The sequence below is a fragment of the Peromyscus leucopus genome, chromosome 11 (genome assembly GCF_004664715.2).
Source record: "Peromyscus leucopus breed LL Stock chromosome 11, UCI_PerLeu_2.1, whole genome shotgun sequence".
Lineage (NCBI taxonomy): Eukaryota > Metazoa > Chordata > Mammalia > Rodentia > Cricetidae > Peromyscus > Peromyscus leucopus.
In genome coordinates this window covers 37,677,129-37,704,774 of record NC_051072.1, presented here as the reverse complement: position 1 = coordinate 37,704,774, position 27,646 = coordinate 37,677,129, and the positions used below count along the sequence as shown (strand labels likewise).

Below are 27,646 nucleotides of genomic sequence, written 5' to 3'. Positions count from 1 at the left end.
ACTCTCAGGCTCTCAGATTCAGCTAATCCATTTAACAGTCCCTTCAGCTGGGGGTCCCTTCTTCAAGGTACTTACAATGGGGGCGGGGCAGGGGAGGAGACTCCTTTTGTCTTTTGTTTTGCAAAGAACTAATCTCTAGCTTTATCATTAAGCCCATTCTCCCCTTGCTCAGCCAGAGGGGGCACAGGCTGAGAACCTGCAGATGCCACCTTTAGTCTACTTGGTTCATATGCCAACCAGGGAACCCCAGTTTAAAGACAAAGACATGGAATAGAGTGACCCTTAAAATCCTGCTAGAATTCTGTATTTTTTCTATCTACTGGATATTTTTTTCAAGTATAGCTTTTTCCTTTGTCTATTAAAATCAAAAGGAACCAAAAGTAAATGAACCATATATCTGTGCTTATTATTGATTTAAAAAAACTATACTTCAAAATATCTATCGTGTTTCAGGATGACATTTGTTCCATCATTGTCTTTTCAAAGTCCAAGTTTTTGTTTTGTTTGGTTGGTTGGTTGATTGGTTGGGTTTCTCTCTCCCTTTTTTTCTTTTCCTTCATCAAAAATATCCCAAAAGGGGCTGGGGAGCTGACTTAAGAGTTAAGAGTACTTTGTTGCTCTTGCTGAGGACCTAGGTTCAATTCCTAGCACCTACATGGCAGTGAGCAACTGTCTACAGCTCTATTTGCAGAGCATCTGACACCTTCTGGTCTCCTAGGGTACTGCACATAGGTAATGCACACATACACACACACACACACACACACACACACACACACACACACGCATACATACATATATATACACATGTATATATATGCATGTGCCAGGCATGGTGGTACATGCCTTTAATTCTAGTGCTCTAGAGGCAGAGACAGGTGAATCTCTGTGAATATGAGACAAGGCTGATCTACATAGCAAGATCCAGAACAGACAGAGTAACATGTGAGACCCTGTCTCAAAAAAACAAACAACAGCAACAAATCCCCCAAGCAAACTGAGGAGTGAAGCATATTTAAAGTATAGGCAGATGTGCTTTAATTTACCGACATCTACAAAAATTAAATGATTAGTATCATAGGAACCACCTTAGGAGATGGGCTGGGCAACCTAATACGATGATTCTCAACCAAGACTGGTTTTGCTCCCTTCTCAAGACACTTAGAAATGTTAGAAGATGTTTTTAATTGCCACAACAGAAAGATAGTACTACGTCTAGATGGTTTAGATCAGGAATCCTAAAATGCACAGATCACCTATCACAAAGAAATATCCAGCCCCAAATGTCACCAATGGCAGTGCCAGAAACCCTTGATCTATAAATGCAAATGGTCCTGGATATACAAAGTCATTCTGGAAGTACAAAGTCATTAATAAATAATAGAGACGCTGCACCGGTGATCACGTAAAGAGTACATTAAAGGTACCATATACATTTGAGAGCAGAGGCTAAGGAGACAGGGCTTGCAGCTGCTCCCTTTAGTACAGGTTTGCCTAGCAACAGAGAGGACCGGTTAGGTGCGAAAGAATGTTGCTGCCATCTAGGGGATGAGATGAGAAGAAAATTTCCCCCATATGCTATGCTGAGCTCCAAAGGCACAAGCTGCAAGATCTCTGGCTACACATGTCCCTTTCGCAACACTAAAAAGAGAAAGAAAAAAAAAAATCCTTTATCTCCAGTCCACGTGTATGGTATGTAACGGAGACTCTATGTTTCTGATAAGGACACCAAGCGTCTGATTTTAATCTCATGCTTAATTGCAGTGCAGAGGGTCAACTAGTGGCCCCGGAGTTCTCTTGTGAGACCTCTCTTTCCACACATCCTTTTCTCCAGATCAGAGCCAGACAGCATTAAGTTGCAGGCCACAGACAAATCACAATGGTCCATTTGCTTTTATCAAATTACGAGATTTTAAAACGTAAATCAACTCAGATGAAATTGAACACAAAGAAGAACCACGTTGGGGCTGGAGAGATGGCTCAGCAGTTCAAAGCAAAAACTTGCTCTTGAAGGACCAGGTTCAGTTCCCAGCATCTACAGTGGCTCGCAATCCTCTGTACCTCTAGTTTCAGGGCATCTCATGCCCTTTTCCAACCTCCTGGGGCATCAATTGTGGATGTAGTGCACAGACATCGAGGCAAGCAAACACTTGTACACATAAAATAATAATCTAAAAACAGGTAAGAAAAGAAGAGCCAGGGCTTGAAAGACAGAAATTTTTCTCTAAACAAACTTAATGTCCCACACACACACACAAACATACACACACATACAGAAATACACACATATCCACACAGGTAGACAAACACACAAATACACACACATATACAAACACACAAACAAACACACAGAAATACACACACAGATAGACAAACACACACGCACATACACACACACACATACACACACACACACACACACACACACACACACACACACAGCACACGCACACACACCTACAAATGTAACTGCTGTAAAGAACTAAGAACTTTGAGAAGTGTGAAAAAGTTTGGGTTTTTTCTTTCTTCTCCAGTCCCTGAGAGGAAGCTGTACTCCAACTACAGGTGAGGCATACCCCTAGAAGCTCACTTTTCATCCTCCATGTGGTTTTCCTCAAGTTTCTCCATGGCTGAAAAGACTGACCATGATTGATTATCTCCCACCACCATAGCTGAAAAGCATCCACCTCCATCATAGAGCTTCCCAGACATCCTAAAGTAATGGAAAACTTACCTGAGCTTTGAAACACGTCTGAACTCATTTATACTTCAGAAAAAAATTAAAGACATTCTCTTGTGACCTACCTATAAAAGCTTTAGACTCTAGACCAGTTCATAATTCAGTTCACTGTTGGACTAAATAAAATGGTTCTTCCTCCTCGCTGTTCAGTGAGGCATCCCACTGCCTTCCACCTCTAACATCCTGCAGTGATACAATACCACATCCAGGCCTTACTTCATTCAAGAAGGAAGCTGGCAGGAAACTACTGTCAGGACAGAAGAAGAAAGCCTCATAAATAAGACATGATTTCACAACAAAGAGAATATCTGATGATCGGCACTGCCACTTTTACAGCTCAGGGACTATAAATAGACTGATGGAAAGATATTGGTTTGAAAAACAAGAGGCAAATCAATAGGTATAGAGAGATAAACAAGACATAATTTTTTCATTAGAATTCAAGCATATAAGTTTGCTACATGCCAATTCTAAGTACAGAAACTTAGGCAACATTAAATATTACAAGGGAAAGCCCTTTCTTAAGAAAATGCATAGTATTTTTGGAACACACCTCTTATTAAAGATTATATTATGTTAAGTATTAATATGTTAGGATGAGAAATATATCTTCACATCCCACTGAGTTGTTGTGAGGGTCAAGTGAGATGAGACTGGAGATAGCTCCTGACTCCCTCTGTAGCCCAGGCTGGCCTCAAACTCACAGAGATCCTCCTGTCTCTGTCTCCTGAGTGCTGGGATTAAAGGCGTGCGCTGCTGCTGCTGCTGCTGCCGCCGCCGCCGCCGCCGCCACCGCCGCCACCACCACCCGGCTTGCCTCTTTATTTTAAAACGGCATATTTATCTTGCTATTTATTGTTATCTCAGACCTAAATATCACCTATAAGTTTTTGTTAAGAAGTAAAAATCTTAGCACTCAGTATTTCCACACACTGGTGAATACCTGTTATGCATAGTTTGCTCTAATCACATTGTTAGTTAATATTTTATCATTATTCTGTATTTACAGAACTGTGGCCATCTCACTATTATCTCGATTTCCACTTATGTTCAATTTTTGTTTCCTATGGAGTCCACAGCAGCCGATCTTTTTCTGTTCATCTAATCTAGGAATTCAGCTTTTCTCCAATGCTTTCAAGCAGGTATTTGTTCTTGGAGCACAATCGTCCTCTGGAACATCCTTAAGAGGACTTCTCGTTCCTACTTCTTTCTGAAAATATTTTTAAGCCTGTTCCAAAGCAACTGATATTTTGATCTCCCCATTCACCATCATTCTAGAAATTTCTGTCTTATCTCCTGAGTTAGTTTCTTATTTTCTGGATCTCACGGCCTTGTTTCCTGACACACCCTCTGGTTAACAACGAGGTTAATTCTGAGAGAAGGTGAAGTGGAAGATAAGGTTTGGAGCCTTAGCATTTGTCTGGGAATGTTTCTATTACTCCCTCGTCCTCATAGTGAGTGAGGGTGGCAGGCCCATATCTTTTGTCCTCATTGACACTGACGTCAAGAAGAATAAGGACATTCTGATTCAGTTCTTGTTGTAACTGTTGAGATTTCTGCTTAAAACTGGGAGATCTATCCCCTTCTCTTCCCTTCCCTCTCCCTCCCCTCTTCTCTCCCTCTCTCCCCTTCCTTCTTTCCAGTTCTAAACCCTCACAATAAGGTAGGCTGTGTTATGGACTGTTCCACCGATCTCTGAGTTTATCAGCTCAAGCCAGAGGCTTGCCTCACATCTGGAAGATTTTCTTAATTCACTCCTTTCATGGTACCCCTCCACTTGTTTCTATTATATAACTTCTATCAACCGGATGCTTCATTTGCTGGGTTAATCCTTTAATTTTAAAGAAATACGACTTTTTGCTTATCATTTTACTATATTTTCTGGAGTACTTTTGACAAGGTGTAAACCCCTCCCCCAACCTGCTGAACAATGACAGTCAATACTGTGATCCAGAAGTGATATCAGCTCAGACTTCCCACACTGAAATCTAGGAGATAAAAAAAAAATGGCACCTTTGATTTATCTGTATTTTATCCTTGAATTATTTCATTTCCCTATTTCTGATACCATTGGGCTTCTAGAGTCTCTACCTATCTACCTACCTACCTACCTACCCATCTGTCTATCTATCTATCTATCTATCTATCTATCTATCTATCTATCTATCTATCTACCTACCTACCTATCTATCTATTTATCTGTCTGTCTGTCTGTCTATCTATCTATCTATCTATCTCTATGTCTATCTGTCTATCTATCTATCTATCTATATATCTATATATATATCTATCTAATCCGGAGCCTTTCTGGGCCTCTGAAGTAAGAACATTGGCCGTTGAATCCCGCCCCCCTCCAATCCCAGCTGCGGTTCTGTTCCCTTAAGTCAGCTTGGTTACCCACTTGCGCGCCTCCTTCCTGCTTTTAAGGTGCTGGAGCTGTGATGTCTGCCTCTGCTCTCCTTGTTCTGGTTCTTAACGGCCTTTCATTTCCTAACTGCAAAGTTTAGTGGTGCTCGGAGAGAATGCCAGACAAGCAAATGTACCAAACCAGACAGAGTTAACGAGTTCCCTCGCCTCGTTTTATAAATGAGGAAATGGGAGACTGTGGAATCTAAGTAACTTACCCAAAGCTGATGATGAGTGATAATAATAATAATAATAATAATAATAATAATAATAATAAGGAACCCTCTACAGTCCGGTGTTCTCTCTCCTCCTCCATGCTACCTCCATGTTAGGTCAGGCAGGCCATATGATGGGACCAAATCTTACTGTCTTAGTTAGGGTTTCTATTGCTGTGAAGAGACACCATGACCACAGCAACTCTTATAAAGGGAAACATTTAATTGGTGTTAGCTTACGGTTTCAGGGGTTTAGTCCATTCTCATCATGGCAGGTGGCACACAGGCAGACAGACATGGTGCTGGAGAAGGAGCTGAGAGTCCTACATCTTGATCTGCAGGCAGCAGAAGCAACTGCGTGTCGCACTGAGCATAGCTTTAGCAAAGGAGACCTCAAAGCCCACCCCACAGTGACACATTTCCTCTAATCAGACCACACCCACTCAAGCAAAGCCACACCTCCTAATAGTGCCACTCCCTGAGGGAGCCATTTTCTTTCAAACCACCACACTTATTCTCAATTGACATTATACGTCCCGCTGTACAGCAGTTAAGCATCTGTAAGTCACGTGGTCTGTTCCAGCCTTGACACTAACATGATTGGCTTATGCAAATGAGTAATCTAGAGTGGACAAGAGGGCATTTTATATCTCTCAGCTCATGTCTACCAAAACCATCGTTCACCCAGAATTGTGATTTTTGTCAGCTTTCATACATAAACCAGAAACTAACCAATCTGTTTGAAATGTTAACTGCATAGAGGCAAATACCTGAGCTACAAACTAAGATAAACTTGCAAGCTATAGGGTGTGGCCATGATGAGCAGGTAAGTGACCCTCAAGCTGGTTGCCAATGGCTAGAACTAAGTGTTTTAGAACTTGGTGTATAAGATGCACGACTCAGCTACGATACCTAGCTCCTACCAGCAACCATCACTAACTATGCAGAAAGCTTGGTCCCAGTCACTTATACAAAACTGTCACTGGCTGCCACATTTAATCCCAGGCCTTTTTCCAGAGGTTACCTTAGCATCACCACACAACATCAAACTAGGAGTGGGGGGGGGTGCTGAAGACACCAACAGAACACCCCATCCCTCTGAATAAGAAAGCACTGCATCCAGGTAAATAAGGTCTCTTGTCTCCTTTCTTCACGTGGTGTATTCCCCCCAAACAATTACATTCTGCAGAATGTAGCCACCTGCAGCACAGTCGTATGAGCAACCCGACCTGGCTCGTAGAATTCAAACACTCCAGTGAAATGAAGACATGTTTGCATAAATTCCCAACCCTTTACTGTCTTTCCTTTCCTTGTAGCCAATCAGAGACTCCTGCCTCATGCTCAGGGTCTGCTCGGTCCCCATCAGCCTGTCCCAAGAGCGTGTGCTCACAGCTGTTCATCTGGCTCCTCGGTGAGGAGGCCCCCTGGTGAGTGATGGGGGAAACTAAGATTGTTAATACTTAATGAACTCCTATTCTTACCATACACTTTGACAGTCACTTTATCGGCATCTCATGTCAACCCAAGACAACTTTAGGAGGCAGAAACAATTACTGTCTTTCATTAATGGCATCAGAAACTGAGACCTTGGAAAGTTCTGGATGGTTCGGTTGGTAAGTATAACAAGGGTGGGACAAACCTAATTTTTCCAGATTCAGAAATTGTGTTCAAAGCACCATGATTACTATCTAATCAAATCCAAGTGGAGAAGCTTCAATTTATGAGACAGAAAATTAGGGACCCAGGACATTTTAAGACGTGTGACTTAAAAGTCTGGTAACAGTGGTCTTCAGAGGTTAGTGCCAAAAAAAGAAATATTTGTCAAAGTACACTGGAACTAACTGTGAAGGGACAAGAGTCTGAATTAAACCAAACAAACAGGGGGAAAAATAGCAAAGTTGTAAGAAATGTCTCAAAAACTATTCAATAAAATTTGGTGTCATATTTTTAGGTGAATTAAATGATTCACTCCAAGGTGATACCCAAATCAGATATTGAATGATTTTGATTTGAGATCACTTATATAAACAACGTCTGAGAGGAGTCAATGGATTTGTTTTTCAATATGTTAAGTTAGATCTTAATTAATCTTAATTCCAATATTGGAATGTTAACATAATCCAATCAATCAACTCTCTGTTTCAAAATAAATATTGGGGTACAGGCCAACAGTCAGTGCCTGAACGACTAGAGTTTTAAGAAGTTATTATAGGCAATGCCAGAAATAATGTGTGAGGGTAATATAGAGATTTTAGTGGTGGGGATATATGCATATATAATATAAAACAGAGAGAGGAACTATAATGGAGAGATAATATAGGTGCTATGGGACTTCTAGAGAAACTAGAGAAGGCTGTATGGAGAAACTGGAGAGCGTCTAAGGTGGGATTTTGATGGCATATCAAACATCAAAGAGTAGATAAAGAGGGGTGGAGATTACCAGTAGAATAAGCAAGGCCTGCAGCCCTGAGGAGCAGGCTGCCTTAGGAATGCAGTAGTCTGGGAGGTAAAAAAAAAAAAAAAAAAAAAAATAGATGTTTCTTGGAGTAGGGAGAAGAAAGCATAGTAAAATGCCAGGCAGGGGAAGTAGGTTGGAGCCAGATAATGGAAGGCCTTGAAGTCTATTCAAGGAGCTTGGACCTTGTTCTGTAGATAATTTGAGGTCTCAATGGCTTGATCATATGTGACTCATAGGCCAATCTTTTATTATTTCCATATATAAATATATGGTTTTTATGAAGTTTTGCCTCTTATCTCTCCCCAGTCCTCTACTTTGTTTGGTGGCCTCTCCTTGGGTTACTATTTCTAATGTCCTTTGCTGTTTGTATGTTCTTTTCAGTATTTCTTATTAACCCTTTATCTAACCCGACGCTCTTTTTTCTCCTTCCTCGGCTCACAGCTGAAAGCTTCATCAACATCAAAGAAAGATGTCAACAAAAGAATCCTTCCTCTTTGATTTTAATCCTAAAGTCTATTTCTGATACTCTACTCATTTGACCCAGATCCCATTTGCAGGAACAAAAGGAAAACTCTGCCTGAATGCTTTTATCAAGGCTTTCCTTTGGAGACTTCTCGTATTATAGCATCTTTGGGTGCTTTCCTTCAAAGGGCTCAGCTTCAGAGAAAATGGATCTGAAGAAGCAAAAATGTATCCCCTAGAGATAGCCTTCCTGCCTAAGACAGGAAAGTGCCCGAATGTGAGAATGTTATTTAAGAGCCTGCTCCAGTCTCTTTCAGTCCATCCCACAATGAGAGAAAGAGAGAGAGAGAGAGAGAGAGAGAGAGAGAGAGAGAGAGAGAGAGAGAGAGAGAATTCAAGGATTCAGACTCCTGATGTTTGTCCCCTAAGTGGCAACAGAAATAGTTTGTCAGAAATGGAGGTGAATTTAATTATATTCTTAGGAATTGTACTTTAGCCGTTAGATAAAAAATTCTTCCTTTTGTGACAGGAACACATCCTGAATATCCCATCATCAATAAAACAAGGAAAATAAAACTTCTCCCCTTCCTGTTTTACTGTCATTTGAATTACTGTATTTCTTTTTAATTCTTAGAGACTAAGTGTTCCATCTAGGCATGTTTTATATAATTAAAAAACTCAACCATGTAGTATTTTATATCTTGCTCTTTTAAACATCAAGTTATCCCCCAAAACAAACACCCCTCCCACTCATCTTTCCCATCCACATCATTCCCTTGGCCACATGGCCCTCTTTAGCTTCTCAGAACACACTGAACTCATCAGCTACATGAGTGGATGCTGGGAGCAGTGCTCGGGATGAAGGAGAAAGAGAGAACATCCACTCCCATTGTTGCGTGATTTTCTAATTTTTAAGAGACATGGGAATTCAGAAATCCACTGTCTCTATACATATTTAAAATTAACAATGTAAAATGTTTTTAGAATATTGTCTAGGCCCAAGTAGTCATGGAGGAGCCCCAGTCTGTAGGCTGAGCATTCAGCTATGACCTGACTGCAGAGAGAGATCTAGAATCCACCCCACCTGCCAGTATTGTCTTCTTATACTGACTTTTTACTGTCTCCTGGCATAACTAAAGGAAAGAATACCTTCATCAGGTAGGTCCACTCCCTCTGTGAATTCCGTTTCCCTTCTCTCCTGAACCCTCCACCAGAGAGGCACTTGCCCACTCATCTTTCCCTGACAACAGCTTACATGCTGCCTTGATTCTGCAAATGAGAACTAAGAAATCCCTCAGAAAGGTTTAACAGTTCCAGGTACCTGAAACAGTCCCCTCCCTGTGTCTCCTCGAGTCCCAGGAGAATCGCATCCTTAGGAAAACAAACCACAAGGAAAGCAAATCCCACAAGTGTACATTGAGTCATTTCATGCAAACAAATGTTTTCCCCTGGAAGGAAAGTAAATTAGGCAGCTTCCAAAACTGAATTAGCTTTTTCATTCTGCATGATCTGTCTTCCATGTCCTTTACCCAGGACAGCACATTGCCATAGCATCAGAGCATGCTGTACAAGAAGAAAGACTGTGGGTTCTTCAACCCCTAGTCCTGTTGTGTCGATTATAACTACACTTGGGCTACTGATTGATCTACATAAAAATGTGCAAGAAATCATGTATAACATTTAGGCAGTTACCATGTCAGCCAGGATGAAAAGTCAGTCACTAGAATGAAAAATAAGTGCAGACAACTAGTTGCCACAGACGTATCATTTTGGGTTTTGGTGTTTTATGACAGATATATTGATTAAATTCACCTTTAAGAGCCCATGATCCCTACTCATCTATCTCAGGTGACAGCAGCATGCATAAAATTGGAGATCTTGTTCTCCAGCCTGCAGGATATGACTCACTGTACATTATGTGTGCTCTCCAGCTCTCAATCGAGTTATCCGCCAACTCCAGGTCACTTCCTCCATTGGTGTGATTACTAGGGCCTTTCTTTGAAGCTGACTTCCTTGTCTTCACTTTTCAAACACCTCTGGACCTTGGTGGTTCTTATCTATCTTGGTTGACTTCTACATTTGATGTGTTTTAGAGATCATTATATTTATTCTGTTACCGCGTCATCTCCCAGGCTCACCTCGTTTCCTAAATCAGAGCCCCTGCCTTCTTCTCGTCTTCCCACTTGACTAACCATGGCCAATACGGATATCCTAAAACAGTTGTCATCCACGGTATGAGAACCAACACCTGGAAGGCTACTTCCCATGCAGCTGTGATGAAAAAGATGTGTTTGTCTTCCTGGTTTAGATTTGCCTCTCTAATGGCCTGTTACCTCTATCACTACTTTCTTGGGAACTCATTCTCACACCGTTTTCATCTTTTAGTTGGTAGGTTTTGTCTCTTGCAAAAATCTTTCTCAATTCAAGCATTAACACACCACCTCTCCCCTTGCATTTTGAAAGGAGGGTATCATTATATTGTAATTAAATTAATCACTTAAAAATGGCATTTGGACACTTTGAAGTGATCCTTCCCAACAGAAAATGTGAAACCTTTACAAGAGCAGATAGTACTGTTTCTGTCACTAGGGGATATCCAGATGTCCTGGGCCCTTTCTTTTAACCTATCATTGAGCTCTGGGACTGGTATACTTGGGCTCAAATCCTAAGGGGGACACTATTCTTCTGATCAGTTTCATCTTTAAACTAGCATTCATTCCATCTCAAGATGGATGGCAACACACAGGCTTCATACAAGTTGTCATGAAGAGTAAAGAAACAACGTGTGTACATGGAGCATTTAGCTTGAAGACTGGTAAATTCTCCCTGTCTTCGTATTCTCCCTCCACCTTGCAACTCAGGGCTATCTCAGTCTTCAGTAGTACTCGGGTCTCGTCAGTAATGGATGGACTTTTCCAGCTATGGATCTTTCCCATTGCATAATCTTCCTTCCCATTCGTTCTTTTTTTCTTAAAACCAAAACATCTGCAAATGTGCTACATGAAGAACTCTATTCCCTCTCTTAATGCCCTTACTTTACAGGTCAACTAAAATAGTCAAATGCTACTCAATGCCATGCTTTTAAAATAGAATAAGAAATAACACCATAAACTCCATATTGGGCCCTTTTAAACAATAGAAGAGTCCCACTGCCCTGCAGACTGGGAGATGGTATTGTTCACAGAAAGTGGGCTCACTCAGGATGGGGGCCAGGAGCTATAGTTGGCTGTGTTATGAAAACCATGCTTAAGTCAATTTCCTTCCAAGCACAAGCACTCTTTTTTCCCCCTGCCCATGCCAGCATCGGTAAAGAAGAGAGCCGGGCTTCATTTGCTGAAGGGTTTATTGTATTAATTTTTTTCCATTTGACCTTTTAAAAAACAAAGTTCTATATATTAAAGCAAATAATCAGAGTTATCACTATAAACTTTATCTAATTATTATTGTTGAGTTTATCATCTATAGGAAATTATGAAAGTCATATGCTGCTAAAGGCTTCTCTGGAATGAATGTTTGTAGTTCATATGTCATGATAAATCCATTTAATTGACATGAAACATAAACATGAGAGAGCATTTAGCCACATATAATGAGACTTTTAACTTGTAAAAGTGGGTCAGCCATATAGGTCAATTAGTGAGCAGATGAGTATGTAATAAAAATTCACACTAGTTTCCCATCCCTGTTTCTATTAGATCCTTCATACAGCTTCATGAAGAGCAAGGACAGAAAGTCCTTGGAGAGAAACTGTCCAAGCTATCAGTACACATACAAAACTCACCAAGGAAAGAGAGTGTGGGGCCAAAGGAAAGATAGAGTGAGGACCAGAGAGAAAGACAGCTGACCTCGACATTCTAAGTTGGTGGTGGCCAAGGGGGACCTCATTAAAACTCCTGGCCTCAGTAGTTCAGTTAAAGAGGTGAGTCTACATAGGAGTTAATCACTAGGTATGGCCTCCCAGGGTTCCCCCATCACAGCCCATGCAACACAGGAATACAGCATGAAGTCCTAGAGTCCTGCATGCTTCTTCCTGCCTGTTTAGGTCCAAACACAATCTCCACTGAGCCTTGTGTAAAGAACTAGTTCCAAATAGTGCTCATGTCTGTGGCATTGTCTTCATTGGCCACTGGCAGCCTCCTGTCCTTCATGTGAGGCACCCCAGAGGTCACCTTACTTAGGCTTCTACTTCCTCTTGCCCAAACCACAGGTTCATCCCACCTTCGTGTCTCTCTGTGTTCCTTTTCTATACCTATCTGCCATATTAGACTCCTGTGTATCTGAAAGGGACAGGCAAAATCTCTGACAATGGATCAGCAATGGCAGGGCCCTATCAGGGCACACGCTACCACTCCATGCAAGTGTGGAGTGAACACCTGTGGACATGAGGGGAGGTGTCTATCTAACAAAGTGTTGGCAATGCCAAGTGCATGGGAAAAGCCTAACCAATGTTTGTTGATAGAATAAATGAGTCTTAGTGACTCTGCAAAGAAAATTGCTTATATATGTGTATATGTATACATATATATGCATTATTTATATATAAGCAACATATCATATATGCATATATTATTTTAACTATAAAGGCCCTTATAGGTTTCAGAAAGCAAAAATCTATGAACTCTAGGTAATCATAAACCTAGTGCCATCAGGAATAGCATCCCCCAGTCCCAAGCCTAGAAACCCATCTTCCCATATTTCACTGACACAAGTTCCAGCTACCTTTTCCAAATTTAACCATCCCAAGAGATGACATTTTAAAATAGCCATTGTTTTGTGAGAATGTTGTGGCTTTTGTTTCCTCTGTTGAGATAGAACCTCTCCGTGTAGCTCTGACTGACCTGGGATTCTCAGTCCCTGTCTCAGCCTCCTGAGTGATAGATTACAGGCACACACAACCACACCTGTCTCAAATAGCTGCTGAATTAGGATATGCTCTCTTGTGTTGCTGGGAGTTAATTAAACTGTCAAAAGCTTGTTTTAAGAACACATAATGAATGACATTTTCTCTGAGGACGCCAAAAACTAAAATAGGAACTATCTACCACATCACACAGCAACCTCACTCTCGGGGCTGAGCTGTGTGATCTCAAGTAACCTTCGTTTAAGGGCAATTCCAAGGGCAGCTCCGAAATAAATCTGAGTGTGAGACCTCACCTGGTACGATACAGAATTCTCAGCTGACATTCTCCTAGCCTGCCTTTGTATTATACGCCAGACTGCAATTCATAATTCATGAATGGAGCCTTTGCTAAATACAATGTGTATTTTGTTCACTTTTGGGATATATTCACATAGTGTGTTGTAGAGGGAAAAAAAAGACATTCCCAGAAGCAACATCCAACATCCTATAGCCATAAAATATTGCAATAATAGAAAGCTCTGTTGTACTACATGAAAAGGGAGTTCACAAAGCCATTCAGGTTAGGGACTCAGTTCTTTCATGCTCAGAGGAGAAATTTTTCAGTTATAGAAAAGCTTAAAAGGAAGGTGGGGTCCAAAGCAAGACCTTAAGTCTTGTGCTCAAACACTTCCTGCCATGTCTGATTTCCAGCAGGAAGGTTTTGAAGATACATTAGAGACCCAGAGAAAGGTAATTCTACTTCAAAGTGAACAACAAGAAAAGAGGGCCAGACACTCACAACATGCTGTTGTCATGACTGTCCAAGGGGCTTAGATAAAAACACAGGCTGACTCTCATGGGGTTTGAATCTGAAGGTGTATTTCTACTCAGCAAGGAGGAGTTGTTGCCTTTACTTATGAAGTGAGATTTGGGCAGGGGAGGCAGGAGGTGAAAGAATGAATGAACCAAATCAAAGGTGACCTTGGAGAACTCAGATGTGAATATGAAAAATCCCTTTGCTTTAGAAGAACTGGCAAAGAGGTTATTGTCCTGCTTCCCAACACATGAGGGACAAGAGATTATGAGCTTTCTTAACTGATGGATATTCAGTCCTCGTGTCCTGTGGTCCATCACGACACACATTTACCAAGTTGTCTGTACTTTACCTTAAGCACTAAATGCAAATAAACTTCCTCCAAAGTGGTCAGGATAAAGTATCTTTAATTGAAAAGAAAACAATACTGTACCAATTGTGTTGAGATTAACCACAGACAGGCTTGATGTCATGATACAATACATGCATCTTGAAGATCAGGTTTTTTAAAAGGTCAATATGCAGTCAAATATATAATTTGAAATTTTATCTTGTCACTTAATTTGTTCATTGTTGTATAACCCAAATATTTTATAAAAATTTATTGCAAATAAAATTATTTTAATTTGCATTTTAAGTAATAAATCACTCAAAAACATTGGCATTTTGCCTCTGTGCAGTTGGCATCGACTCAGAAAACCGATGAACAATGCCAATGATAGTAATAAATTTGGTTATTAGAAAATATAAATAACAAAATGTTATTGGATATTTATGTCAGAAAAAAAATATATAGTGGTTTACTTTATTGAGCACGCTGTTGCTTTTACTTGTGCCTGGCTGATTTGAAATCGGTTAAACAGCTCTACATTTTTCAAGTCACAAGTACATTAAAGCCTTTAGGCTACCCATGGCCATTCATTATTTTCATTCATTAAAACATTCGCGACATCTTGTAATAATGGGAGAGAAAATCTTGAAACAGTAAAGACAGAGTCAGACTCTCCAGATGAATAATGTATCAAAACTGAAAAGCCAAAGCTAAATGGTCTCAGAGTGCAAGCTGAAGAGGAGCGGTCCTTCCAGCACGGTCACCCATCCCGGCTCTGGCTCTCTTTAATCTTGTGGTTACATTCCCTGTTGCATCACGTAGTTATCTAGAGACCTCGCCAAGCAGACTGGCAGCTGTGGGGGTTGCCTAATTACAGTACCCTGAGATTTAGCCACTTGGTAGCCAGTTCTCTCTTTATGAAGGAAGGCCTAATAATGATTTCTGTAATTATCATCATTATTAATACCTCAAAGGTAGCCCCACCCAGAAATGCTGGGAACTGGTGGGATAGGACATGGGTGGGGTCAGTATCTTCCTTTAAATACTGTGATCAAGGTGCAGGCTTCCTTCTCTGAAGGCAGTTGTGAAGTGTTCTCTGATTAGCCATTCTCTTTCTTGCACATCTGAATCTAGAACTTACCTCTATTCAACTTCTGTTCACCCATCTGGAAGATCCTAGCCAGCAACCATGGTTGATGATGATTTGTCTGCCTTGGTAGTAGATAATGGGTCTGGGATGTGCAAGGCAGGTTTTGGTGGTGATGATGCCCCTCGGGCTGTGTTCCCCTCCATGGTGGGGCGTCCCCGACACCAGGGTGTCATGGTTGGTATGGGCCAAAAGGACTGTTACGTGGGAGATGAGGCCCAGAGCAAGCGAGGCATCTTGACCCTGAAGTATCCCATTGAACATGGAGTTGTCACCAACTGGGATGACATGGAGAAGATCTGGTACCACACTTTCTATAATGAGCTACGCGTAGCGCCAGACGAGCATCCTATTCTTCTCACTGAGGCACCGCTCAATCCCAAGATCAACCGAGAAAAGATGACTCAGATAATGTTCGAGGCTTTCAACACACCTGCCATGTACGTAGCTATCCAAGCTGTTTTGTCCCTCTACGCTTCGGGAAGGACTACAGGTATCGTGATGGATTCTGGGGATGGGGTCACTCACACTGTGCCCATCTATGAAGGTTATGCTCTGCCCCATGCCATTCTACGACTGGATCTGGCAGGCAGAGACCTGACTGATTATCTCATGAAGATCCTGACAGAACGAGGCTATAACTTCACTACCACAGCTGAGCGGGAGATTGTGCGGGATGTCAAAGAGAAGCTTTGCTATGTTGCCCTGGACTTTGAGCAGGAGATGGTCACTGCGGCAGCTTCATCCTCACTGGAAAGAAGTTATGAGCTTCCTGATGGGCAGGTGATCACCATTGGAAATGAACGCTTCCGTTGCCCAGAAGCCATTTTCCAGCCTTCCTTTCTAGGCATTGAGTCCAGTGGGATCCACGAGACAACATTCAACTCCATCATGAAGTGTGATGTGGATATTCGCAAGGATTTATATGCCAACACTGTGCTGTCTGGAGGCAGCACTATGTACCCAGGCATTGCTGACAGGATGCAGAAGGAAATTGTAACCTTGGCACCAAGCACCATGAAAATCAAGATCATAGCTCCCCCGGAACGCAAGTATTCTGTTTGGATTGGGGGCTCCATCCTGGCCAGCCTGTCCACATTCCAGCAGATGTGGATCAGTAAGCAGGAATATGATGAAGCTGGTCCTCCCATTGTTCATAGAAAATGCTTCTGAATGGGCTTCCATGTCCCTTTTTCTAGGTCAAAATGATGGTACCCATCTCATCCAGTAAAGTTAAGGTAAACAGTTTACTTCCTATTGAATATACAAGCCAACAAATCCATGTCTCCACTCATGTATCCTGAGCTATGACACAGCTAACCACCCTGTGATTTCTATCAGCTGAGGGAATTCTGATATCATATTCTATTTTCTATGCCTGTAGGGCTCAAAGAAATATAGACTTGCTTACATGGAAATATGTGACAAGGAGCAAAATCATGAGGAATATAAATCCAGAGTGCATACTACAATTTCCAAGCTTTAAATCTAGTTCCTGCTAAAATATTCGACAGCACTCTATACAAACCTGCAATATAAAAGTTTAGCAACTACGTCTTACTAAGTCTTTTTATTTGTTTACTTCTTTCTACAGATATAATGAATTTTACAGGTCAATTGTTCTCTATACCCACATACGCATCAGGGGAGTAAAATATTACATCTTAAAATATAATAATGCATTTAGCTGACTGAGCAACTTACGTGGATTTCTTTGCTTAACAATAGTCAACATCATTTTAGTAGTTCTGTATTTCAATTAATTGTCTTATTAAATAAGCATAACTAAATAGTCACCGTTCCATTAGTGTATATAATCAAATACATTTTCAAGGTGGAGCTCTGTTGGTCAAACATATCTTAATGCCTTGGTTACTGGATTTCATCATACTCATGAAACAGCAAACCTACATATGATGCCTGATTTTTTTACATAGAAAGATATTGTTATATCGAGTTAATTTTGGTCTACTACAGGGTGACAAGAATAATTTTATTTGCATTTCATAGCATAATAACGAGTCTTGAATAATAGCTGTTGGCCTTGATTTTGGATATTTCTATTATGTAAGGATGTCACTATGGGGAAATACAGTCCCAGTTCCTTTGTAAGCAATAAATCTTGGTAGAAGTTCAGTAACCTCAAGTGCATTCCTGGAAAGGTTTTGTTGTAGCTCTTCTTTATTACATCCAGCGACTGGAAATACTTGTTTATGCGCATGTCTCTGAGATAGTAGCTTCTCAAAAAATATCTGTTTCTTTCTACGATGTTTGTGATGTTTTAATGAACCCAGTGGTGATTTAACAATTAATTTTAAGTGTGACCGTGTCTTCTTCCATCTATGCTGTGATTTCTGATTATTTGGTTATCAGGGTTATTTATATTTTTCATGTTTTTATCTAAAAATGTAAAATGTTTATTTGCTTGTGAAGATAATTTCAGATACTTGGGAGGGAGGAATCTCCTCTTCATATTCATTTGGAAACTAATATGTTTAAACGTTCAAATTGGAATCTTTCACCAATTTTGATTTAAGATGGAACTTTTCAAATAACTTGATTATTTCTTATTTCCTTTATCAGTTAATGTAATTTTTAATCTGCAAAGGCACTTTATTTTACAAGACTTGCTTTTCATTTAATTTCATTACAATAGAATTACATCATACTTATATTTTGGATTTCCTGTTATTTCCCCTCATTCCTTCCCAAAGAAAAGAAGAGTTACTCAGAGGACCATGCTGCCTATGCATGCCTCATCCTGTGTTACTCAGCCTCATCTTGTACCTCCTACATTTGGTCTTGTAAAGTTAAAGGTCACTTTTTAAATAGCTAGTCGGATACATTTATAAATTCCTCATAATAGTAAGGTCTAGTGGATGACCCGGCATTCAGTAATTAAGTTAGAGATAATAACAGCATAATAACATCCTGGATTTATTGCTATGACGCTTCTCATTTACAGAGTGAGGAGTCCTCACAAATATTCTGACCTACATTCTGAATTACTAGAAAGAAAGAAAAACCAAAACCTGTGCCTCCACCCATGGAAAGTTTCTGGAATAGATGAGATGAACTCTCAGGGGAATAAACTACAGAACTCCAACATTAGATGGACGTGTTAACCTTGAAAGGCAAACAGAAATTTAAATCTTGAATCATTAGATATGCTGCTATTCATATACAAGGATTGCTTGACTGGTGTGTTCAATCGGGGCTCAACCCATCTCATAGCTTTACAATTTGGAATCAATGTCCTGTGCTTAACTAGTATAATTGGACCGTTATTTGGCAGTGGTTCACCAGCCTGGCTTATCAACCATATTACTCAGAGAACCTTCTACAAAGAGAGAGTCCCAAGCCTGAGACTCAGAAATTCTGACTCAGGAGTTCTAGGGTAAAGACTTGGGGTCCCAATGTGCAACCAAATAGAAGAATCACATTAGTTTGGAAACTTCTCGTGTCTAAACATCTGAATTGAAATCTTTAACCAATTTTGATTAAGATCCATTAAGGTTAAGAACTTACAGCACATTACAGACCCAAAGATGAGGAAGGCGTTTGGATGCCATAACAAATGGCTTTGCCCTTCCCCCATGCTGCATCCTGAGTAACAGTGCAGCTGGTGCTGTAGGTTTCCCCAGAGAGTAGTTCCCCCAATCATAGCGAACATTCTTCTGAAAACATGTCTGATCTCAAGCGTCTCTGACTTGTAGATATGCTCATTTAAAATGGTGAGATAAAATAGTCCTGGGATAGAGTTTGGACTACGACCCAGATACACAATTCAAAGTTCTCTAATATGAAAGGGCTCAGGTGTGAGGACTGCAGTTCCAAGATGAACCAAGAATAATCCTTTGGGTGACTAGGACTTGACACGTTCATTCACTAATTTCCCAATTACTTAATTCCCCCATGCCTTATGTGACAGGGTACAAGGGCAGTGTGTCAAGGAGAGTGGGGATTTATAATACAGTAGTGAGAGAAACAATGTGGAATAAAAAGGTGTGTGGATAATCTGAGATAAATTGACTAACTAAACACAGGCCATTGTCACTCATGTGAGGAAACTTCAAAACTAGAAGACTAAGAGGCAGACAGAGTGGAGGCAGCCCTAAGTTGTCTTAAAGCACACACGGGTTATACTGAACACAAAAATTTAGATGGCTTAGGCAACATTATAAACACTATCTAAGGGAGTAATAGCTATTAATTCCTTTTTTTTTTTTTAATTTGTTGAGATAGGATTTCTCTGTGTAGCCCTGGCTGTCCTGGAACTCGCTCTGTAGACCAGGCTGGCCTTGAACTCACAGAGATCTGCCTGCCTCTGCATCTGAGTGCTGGGATTAAAGGCATGTGCCATCATGGCCTGTGGAGTTATTAATTTTTAATTTAAGTGTTTCCATTGGTAGAAACAGGAAAAAAAGCACTCAACCTTTAAGGTTATGTTCAAGTGTCACCTCTTATGTGGAGCCTTGTAGAGCCAAAGTAAAGTGACAAACAAGATCCTCTGCTGTGCTCCTAATACACTGTTTATATGCTCTTCCCAGGCATATGTCCACACTCTCCCACACACCATCAAAAAAAACCTGGAGGACAGGATACATAGACAGTGTTTATCCACCTTTGAGTTCTCCTAGTGCTGGTCACACAGAGTAATCCAACACACATGAACGACTTGTGAATTCTGCAGTACCTCACAAATACCACCCTACACATGGCTGGATCCATGCTGCCCAAACCCAGCTCCCATCTAACAGCGTTTGTGCTCCCTCAGAGGCCTATTTTCTACCTTCTTCCTCTCTTCTCTTTCCTTTTCTACCCACCACTCTTCACTGTAAGAGGCTGGATTTGAACCGCCTTTTGCTTGTCAAACAATCCATCAGCACTCTCTTCTAAACTATGTGCTAGTCACATGGCTGCTGAGACTTTGAAAGTGAGTGGGGAACAAAGGAAGGAAGAAGGATTGGGAGAAGAAAGAAGAAAAGCAGAAGACAGAGAGTAAGGAAAAGGCAGAAAGAAACATGGAGAGACTAGGGGAGAAAGAGGGAGGGGGACATCATTTGCTGAGTGCAATGGTAGCTCTAGCTCTTTTAATGTATTTGCATTCTTGCTGATAACTTCCTCTGCTGGCTTTTCAGCCCCCCAATTGTCCTAGAGTTGAGAGCTTCAGGTGTCCGACTCTACAGTAACTCAAAACACTGTAAAGCACTGAAAAGTTTTTGGTTGACTATTTGTAGCCTCCTTGTAGTTTATAAAACATTCCTTTCAAAGATGTTTGAAGCTAAGAACTAAACATGTGGCTTTCCCAATACTGCTTCCAGATGTTGATAAGTCCATTTGGAATGACTGTAAGGGCACACACGCAGGCACACATGAACAGAGCGTTGATACCTTAACACTTCCTTTTTAAATATGAAAGGAACTGTCTGAACTATAATTGTCATTTTTTAAGCTATCCCCAAAAATGGTGAAAATTCTACTGAGTTGCCTGCCTTGTTTGGCAGCCTATTAAAAATTTTGCAATCCAAAGTAGCTAATGACTTTAAGTTATAAATAGAGGTGTCAATATGATGCGATGGTAGATGTTTTATCCAGACAACACACCTTCATACCTATTTCTAACTCCTGTCAATCAGCATTTACCTCTTTCTTTAGGTATTGAGAAATATGAGCATTTGGAACTCTTCATTGGGCATTTGGCAACATGTAAAGTCAAAGCCATATTATTCTCTCTAGCTTTGGAAATAAGGCCTTTGGGCCACACATAACCCACATGACACCATATCTGATGACGAAGGAAATAGCAAGATGAAGATTATTAGAGCTCTCACTCAGATACCCTTCATGGTCACATGGTGCCAAGAAAAGCTTTTATTGGCTATGTTACTGCTTGGGGGTAAAACAGGGAACGTAGGCATCAACACTGATGTAACTTCCTAGTCTCATTCCTTCGTTTTGCGTGTTCCCCGTGTGACCCCCTCAAAGAGGCACCACAGGGCATATGCAGTAACTCTTCCACTCTAGGGTGGGAAAAAATTCATAGACTACTCATAAGCAAATGAATGTGACTAAGTTGTCATAATTTTCTTTTTTATTTACTAAAATGGTGATGGGCTGAATTCAGCCAAGAGGCAATATTTAAAGAAATAAATTGTTTTCATGTGATCTTTAGTTCATACTGTTCTTATCGTCATGACTGAATGCCTGAGGAAAAAAACAACTTATGGGAGGAAAGGTTTACTTTGGCTCATAACTTGGGAGAGTAGTGTCCATTATGGTGGAGAAGGCATCGTGGGATCCATGGTGGCAAGAAGAGGCCCAAAAGGACCAGGAAGTGAGAAATGAACACCAGTGCTCAGCTGGCTTCTTCCTTTTATTCAGGCCAGGACCCCAGCCCCAAGCCATGCAATGGTGGTACCCATGCTCAGAGCAATTGTTCCCTCTTCAGTTAACCTTCTCTGGGTCCAGCCTCACACAGAAACTTAGAGGTGTATCTGCCAGGTGATTCCAAGCCCAGCAAGTGGACAGCCAAGTTAACCATCATAAGCCATTTCAGCTGTTCTTAGTGATGGGAGATTGACATGGTAGAAATGCTATTGGCTTAAATAACTGACCCTGACAGCAAAGGGAAGTTAAGTTTGCTGCCCTCACAGAACAGAGAGTATGGGCAAGGCTGCAGAATGCTTTGCAATATTCCTGGGACAACTATGTTTAGAAGTAAAAGTATCCAAAGATACTATACTTCCGTGTGAATGAAAAACTAAGGCTCAGTTCTTCCTTGATGAGGTATCTCAAACACACCACCATACTATACAACACACACAGTCACCACCACACAACACAACGCACACATGCATATATAATACATGCCACCTCCACCACAACAGACAACACACACACACACACACACACACACACACACACACACTAGTACCCCCATATTACACAACACATACACATGTATACCTCAAGTTTAAAAAAAAAAAAAAAACACAGCCAACTGAGCTTGGAAGGAAAAGCTCTGAGCTACAGATAAAAATATTTTGAAATCCAAAATGACAATGGTTTGGAACAGACATCATAAGGCAAGACAGGATAGGCCATAGTCCTCTATGCTACAACCCAAAAAGTCAGTTATCCAGCAGACAGTTGGGACTGTAAGACCAAGGCAGGGAAGCAGAGAGCTCAGATTAGTCAGAAAGGAAACCCAGAATTCATGAATGTGGAGTACATTAACATGTTCGAAGTCACATCATACAGGAGCTGGGGGTGGGGGGTAGGAGGCAGTGTGTTTCTTTGTCTTTATCATTGTTCCAATTATTGTGATTAATATACTCTGTGCTAAGACTAAAGATGCTGACAAGATGCAGGAAGTATGCCTATTCTCATCAAGGACTCTGAATGAGACTCTAAGACGTAAGTACATAGAAACTAAAAATGGGAACAATTATGAGTGATGCTATAGGAAACAGCTCTGAGAAAAATCAACCGAGCAATGTACAGCTCTGCTGGTGATTGGTGGAGAGGGATCTGGGGGCGGGGTTTCTCTACTGTCTATGCACTTCATATTCAAAACCACCTCTGACTCTCCCAAAAGTGATCTAATCCAGGGGTTCCTAGCGCTCCCGAAGCACTAAAGTGTGATTTTTTTTTTTTTTTTGCTAGAAGACTAGGCACCTCGTTCCCAATAAGACTTAGGAGACTATAGGGGTGTGGAAAACTGTAAATGACCCAACAGAGGACCTGAGTTACAACTCCTGAATCATTGGAAAGCTTCTAGAAAGAGCAGAGTTGCACATTGAAGAAAAGATCACAATGGTCCTCATTCTGGATGTAGCAACTAATGTTTTAGCATTCCTATAAAAAATCAGTCTTGACCAGGGGTAAAAAACTGGTTGTTTAGGATCATTAGCCTGTGTGGGGGCAGCAGAGTGTGAAAGTGGAGGTTCTAGACTAAGCCCTAGCCCAGGTGAGATGAAAAATGAGACCCAAGATACTTTCTATTCAAACCTGAGATGTCTGGAGGGAGCAGATGCAAGAGACTAGGGAAGAGATATTCTCACTAATGAGAGGGGATAGGTGAGGGGAGGGAGGGAGGGAGAGCAAGCATCGGTTCAAGGGTTAATGTGACCCAGGGCACCCTGTCTTGAGAACACAACAGTTAAAGTCTGTGGACAGCATGAGCTGGCTATTTTATCTTTGCTAACCTCACAATAATTGTGTGATTGGCCTTACTCATCCCCATGAGGACACGCAGCATTGAACAATTTACGGTAGGTGTGCTGTTCAGCGGACCCAAATACCAGGCTTTTAGATGAGGGCCTGCTGTGTCCAGCACAGCTCCACAAATGGACCTGATGGGGTGGGGATGACAAACACAGAGGAACACACAGAAAGCAAAGCCAGGGTCGGGTAGACTGAGTTCTCTGCTGGAGAGGCCTCAGCAACCACAAGTTCACTGAACAGAGAGGCAGTTCGGCACACAGTTGAACAAGGAGACAGGGTTATTGCACACAGACAAGCAAGGAGGCAGGTTTAGCTTATCTCAGCAGGAGCAGTCTGTGTAGGAACAGTCTTCAGGCCATAAACATCCAGGATGAGAAAGCAATGGTGGACATTTTCCAGACACACTATCAACATCACACATGGATCAGAGGAAGGCTTTGACATTTCTCATGGAGCATCGTGCCAAGGGGTAGGAGGAAGGCTTTGCTATTTCTTTCTGAGTCTGGGCTCTGGGCTCTTTGGCATGACTGTGTCCACATAACTGCACACATTCACTCAGGACTTCACTCATTCAGGGCTTCTTCACTCCCCACAAGGGCGTCCCTGGAGGGAAATGACCAGCTGAGAGACACATGTTTCCAGTGACTCCATCAGGCATACAGAACAGAACTTCCGTTGGAAGTGAACACTTGCTTGGAACATTTAAAGCTTCAACCATACACATTGGTGGAGTCTGTTCTCTTTGCAAATACAATGAGAGAAACTGTTGACATTTAAAATTCTTTATTTCCATATCCAGTAATATTAGGGCTTGCAGATTTAGAAAGGAAACATATGCTTTAAAGCATGCTGAAATAACAGACCTTTCTGAGGAGTACAATTCAGAATGTGGTATGGGTCTAACAGGACTACAGGGTGTAGATAACTCACATAATCCATCCACCAAAGGAAATCTGAAGGATTTCCACTGATTCTTCTAATACGGATGCCTTCTACTCTTTAGAACTAATCAACCATAGTCACTTATTTTAGCTATATTTTTAGAAAATAAAAACATATTAAGAAGCACATCTATGCAATGGAGTATTACTCAGCAGTAATACAAACAATGACATCAGGAAATTTTGAAGGCAAATGGATGGAACTACAAAATAATCATCCTGAGTGAAGTAACCCAGACCCAGAGAGACAAGCACGGTATATCACTCATAAGTGGATATTAGCTGTAAAGTAAAAGATAACCAGGCTACAATCCACAGCCCCAGAGAAGCTAGGTAACAAGGAGGGCCCAAAGAGAAACACATGGATTTCTCTGGGAAAGGGAAATAGATGAGATCTCCTGGGTAAACTTGGAGTGAAGTGGGTGGAGAATGGAGGTATGGGAATACAAGGGATCAGGTTGGGTGAGTTGGGGCAGGATGGATGGATAGTGGCAAACCATCTCAACGTTCTTTTTAGCTCTTCAGAAACGTAGTCTTTGTTACTAGATTTTGGGTAAGTCTTCTGACTTCTTGTATTTATTAAACGTTTTCCTGGAAATCAGGGAGAGGTCCGTTGGTCGCTGTCCCTTACATATGTCCACTCTACCTAGAAGTCTCATGTCCTTGACTGAAACAGTGAGAAACAGGACCAAGTCGTCAGTGGTGTCACAGGGCTGGGAACCTTCCAGAGTTACATGAGCATCTGTGACCTTGTTTTTCCTATTTCCTGGCTTTGGGCGCTCTCCAACCTTCAAGCCAATTGTCACATCCCTCCAAGCTAGGCTCCGGCCTCGCGGCCTCTCCCTCATATTGGCTGCCCTGCTCCCTTTAACTGCACTGGCTCACTCCTGGACCATACAGAATCCCCTCAGGCTGATTCAGGCTTGCTGAGAAGTGTGAAGGAGGAGGAGCATCTAAGAGCCAGGCCCAGGACTCCAGTCAGGACCTTGTATTTTAGAAGACTCCCACTCAACTGCTTAAACCCCAAGCCCCCAAGAGGGATTTTGTTGTTGTTCTGTTTTGTTTCAGGATCTCAAAAGGACATTTCCAGAAAGTTTGCCAACTGATTGAATAGGGGAAATTAAGGAAAAGGGAGGTAGAGGTGGGGAGGGACGCAGAGGGGCCACTGATGGATATACCTAGTGACTGAGAGCTCTCACGTATGGGGGTGCTGAGTATCGGGAGAGGAAAAAGAAGGTCGCAGCCTCTGCCGCGGCCTTTTGCTTGAAGCTGAGGGAAAGAAAAAGATTTGCAAGTGAATTTTCCCTTTTCTTCTGCTTCGTTGGCATCACTTTGGGAGGTTCTCAGAACCACTTAAAAATCCAGATTTTCCACATGAGATGTATTAGTGGGAGCTTGTCTGGGTTCCATGGTCTGCATCCTGTGTTCAGACGGCTCCAGTGACCTATCAGTCATCCTAGGCATAGACTCAGCTTCCACCTCACCCAGCAAAAGTATGTTCAACTCACAAAAGTAGGGCTGTTCCCTGGGAGAGAACACTCCTTCACTTTCGAGGGAACTAGCTTCCAGGCTGAGAGACAGGCTCCAGGGCTCCTCACAGGCAGCCTGCCTGAATTGGACATCATTTGGCAATGAGTGTGAAATATTTAGACACACAGATGTGCACCTCCAGCTGCCCTTGAGTGTTAGGACCGGATCTGAAGGCAGTGTTTCTCTCCGCCATCACCAGATCCATCACTGAAGGGACATTAGTGAACCAGGTAGGGTAGAAAGTATCACTCTTTCTTCCAGCTTACAGAGACACAGACCTAACCCCAGGCCCTGCCAGAGGGGGGGAAAAATCTCCCAAGTAAATCAAGGCGCCTTTGGCCTAAAATAGAAATGAGTTAGCTGCCTTGGGAATCAGTTTTGTGAATGCTGTCTGAAGGTAAGTGAAAACAGACTCAGAATTCCAACCAGTCCTCTGTGATAAGGGAAACGGGAAAGACACCAGCAGACACTACCCATAAGTCTTAAATGCAATCCCCTTCCATGCCACAAGGTGGGTCATCCTCTCCAAAGGATGTGGTGGCCTGGGTAGTTGCATTGGGCACTTGGGACAAGCATGTATGATTAAGCCCTGGAATATTGCAACCAGGCTGCCAGCTCTCACCTGCGGCTGTCTCAAGCCTCGCTCAGTGACCTTCGGCAGAGAGGCCGACCACCCACGATTCCCTGTCCCAACCATCTCCCTCATTTCTAAGACTCTTGTTTCAGAAAAATCTGCGGCACTGGTATAATAAAATGGTCTTTTAAGGCAATCCTCTAACAATCAAGGGGAGCGAAGCCAGCCTCAAAGAACCATGACAATAGGAAAATCCCAAATGCTCAGCCAAGAAAATGAATGCACACATGTGGCGGGGAAGAATGGGGAGGGAGGGCGGGACGGGGGGGGGGGCACCCTACACAGGCCTGTGTCTGGGTTACAGTCATCTGTCTGGCAGCTGCAATCGAGGGGACCGTGGAGGGTCCGAGCCCCACCTCAGTCACGCTGGGGGGCCTGGGACTCACTTCTTTCTTCGTCCCTTCCCCCACACCCTCTTTTATCTCTGATGATCAACCACGCCTCCTTCTGTCTCAGTCTCCAGTTTTAGTCTCAGATCCACAATGCGGATATTTTGACATCTCTGCTACGGTCCGATGTACAAATGGTACACGTGGCACATCACAGAAACAAAAATAAAAAGAAGGCCAAAATCTAGCAGCTTAAAAATCAAATCAGTCTCTGCACACAGGAACTGGTTTTGGAACATCCATCAGCACACAGCATTCCTCACTTAGCCCCTCCAAGCCCTCAGGCCCGCCAAAAGGTCAGGGAGACACTGGCAAGGTAGTCTGAAGCCGTTGCCTTTCCTAAACAATAGAAGCTTTGTGTAGTCAGCATCGGGCTTTCTGGAGAGCTTTGTGATACCCACATCTCCCCACTGGCTTCCGAGTGCAGCCTTGCTCAATTCACGGTTTCAGAAGGCAAACAGTGGGCTCTCAGCCACCCAGCCTCTTCTGCAGGAAGTGGGCAGGGGTGAC

At 42.0% G+C, this 27,646-nt stretch overlaps 1 protein-coding gene across 1 annotated transcript; it reads left to right on the top strand.

The window, feature by feature from the left end:
• Positions 1 to 15,284: 15,284 nt before the first annotated feature.
• Positions 15,285 to 17,725, top strand: Actbl2 (actin beta like 2). The gene has a single exon (XM_028885176.2). The coding sequence runs from the start codon at positions 15,456 to 15,458 to the stop codon at positions 16,584 to 16,586; it is 1,131 nt and encodes a 376-aa protein (XP_028741009.1). The 5' UTR covers positions 15,285 to 15,455; the 3' UTR covers positions 16,587 to 17,725.
• Positions 17,726 to 27,646: the final 9,921 nt, after the last annotated feature.

Bases quoted from the DNA above. Each gene is read 5' to 3' on its own strand.
- Actbl2 (XM_028885176.2), top strand. From the start codon at position 15,456: ATGGTTGATGATGATTTGTCTGCCTTGGTAGTAGATAATGGGTCTGGG.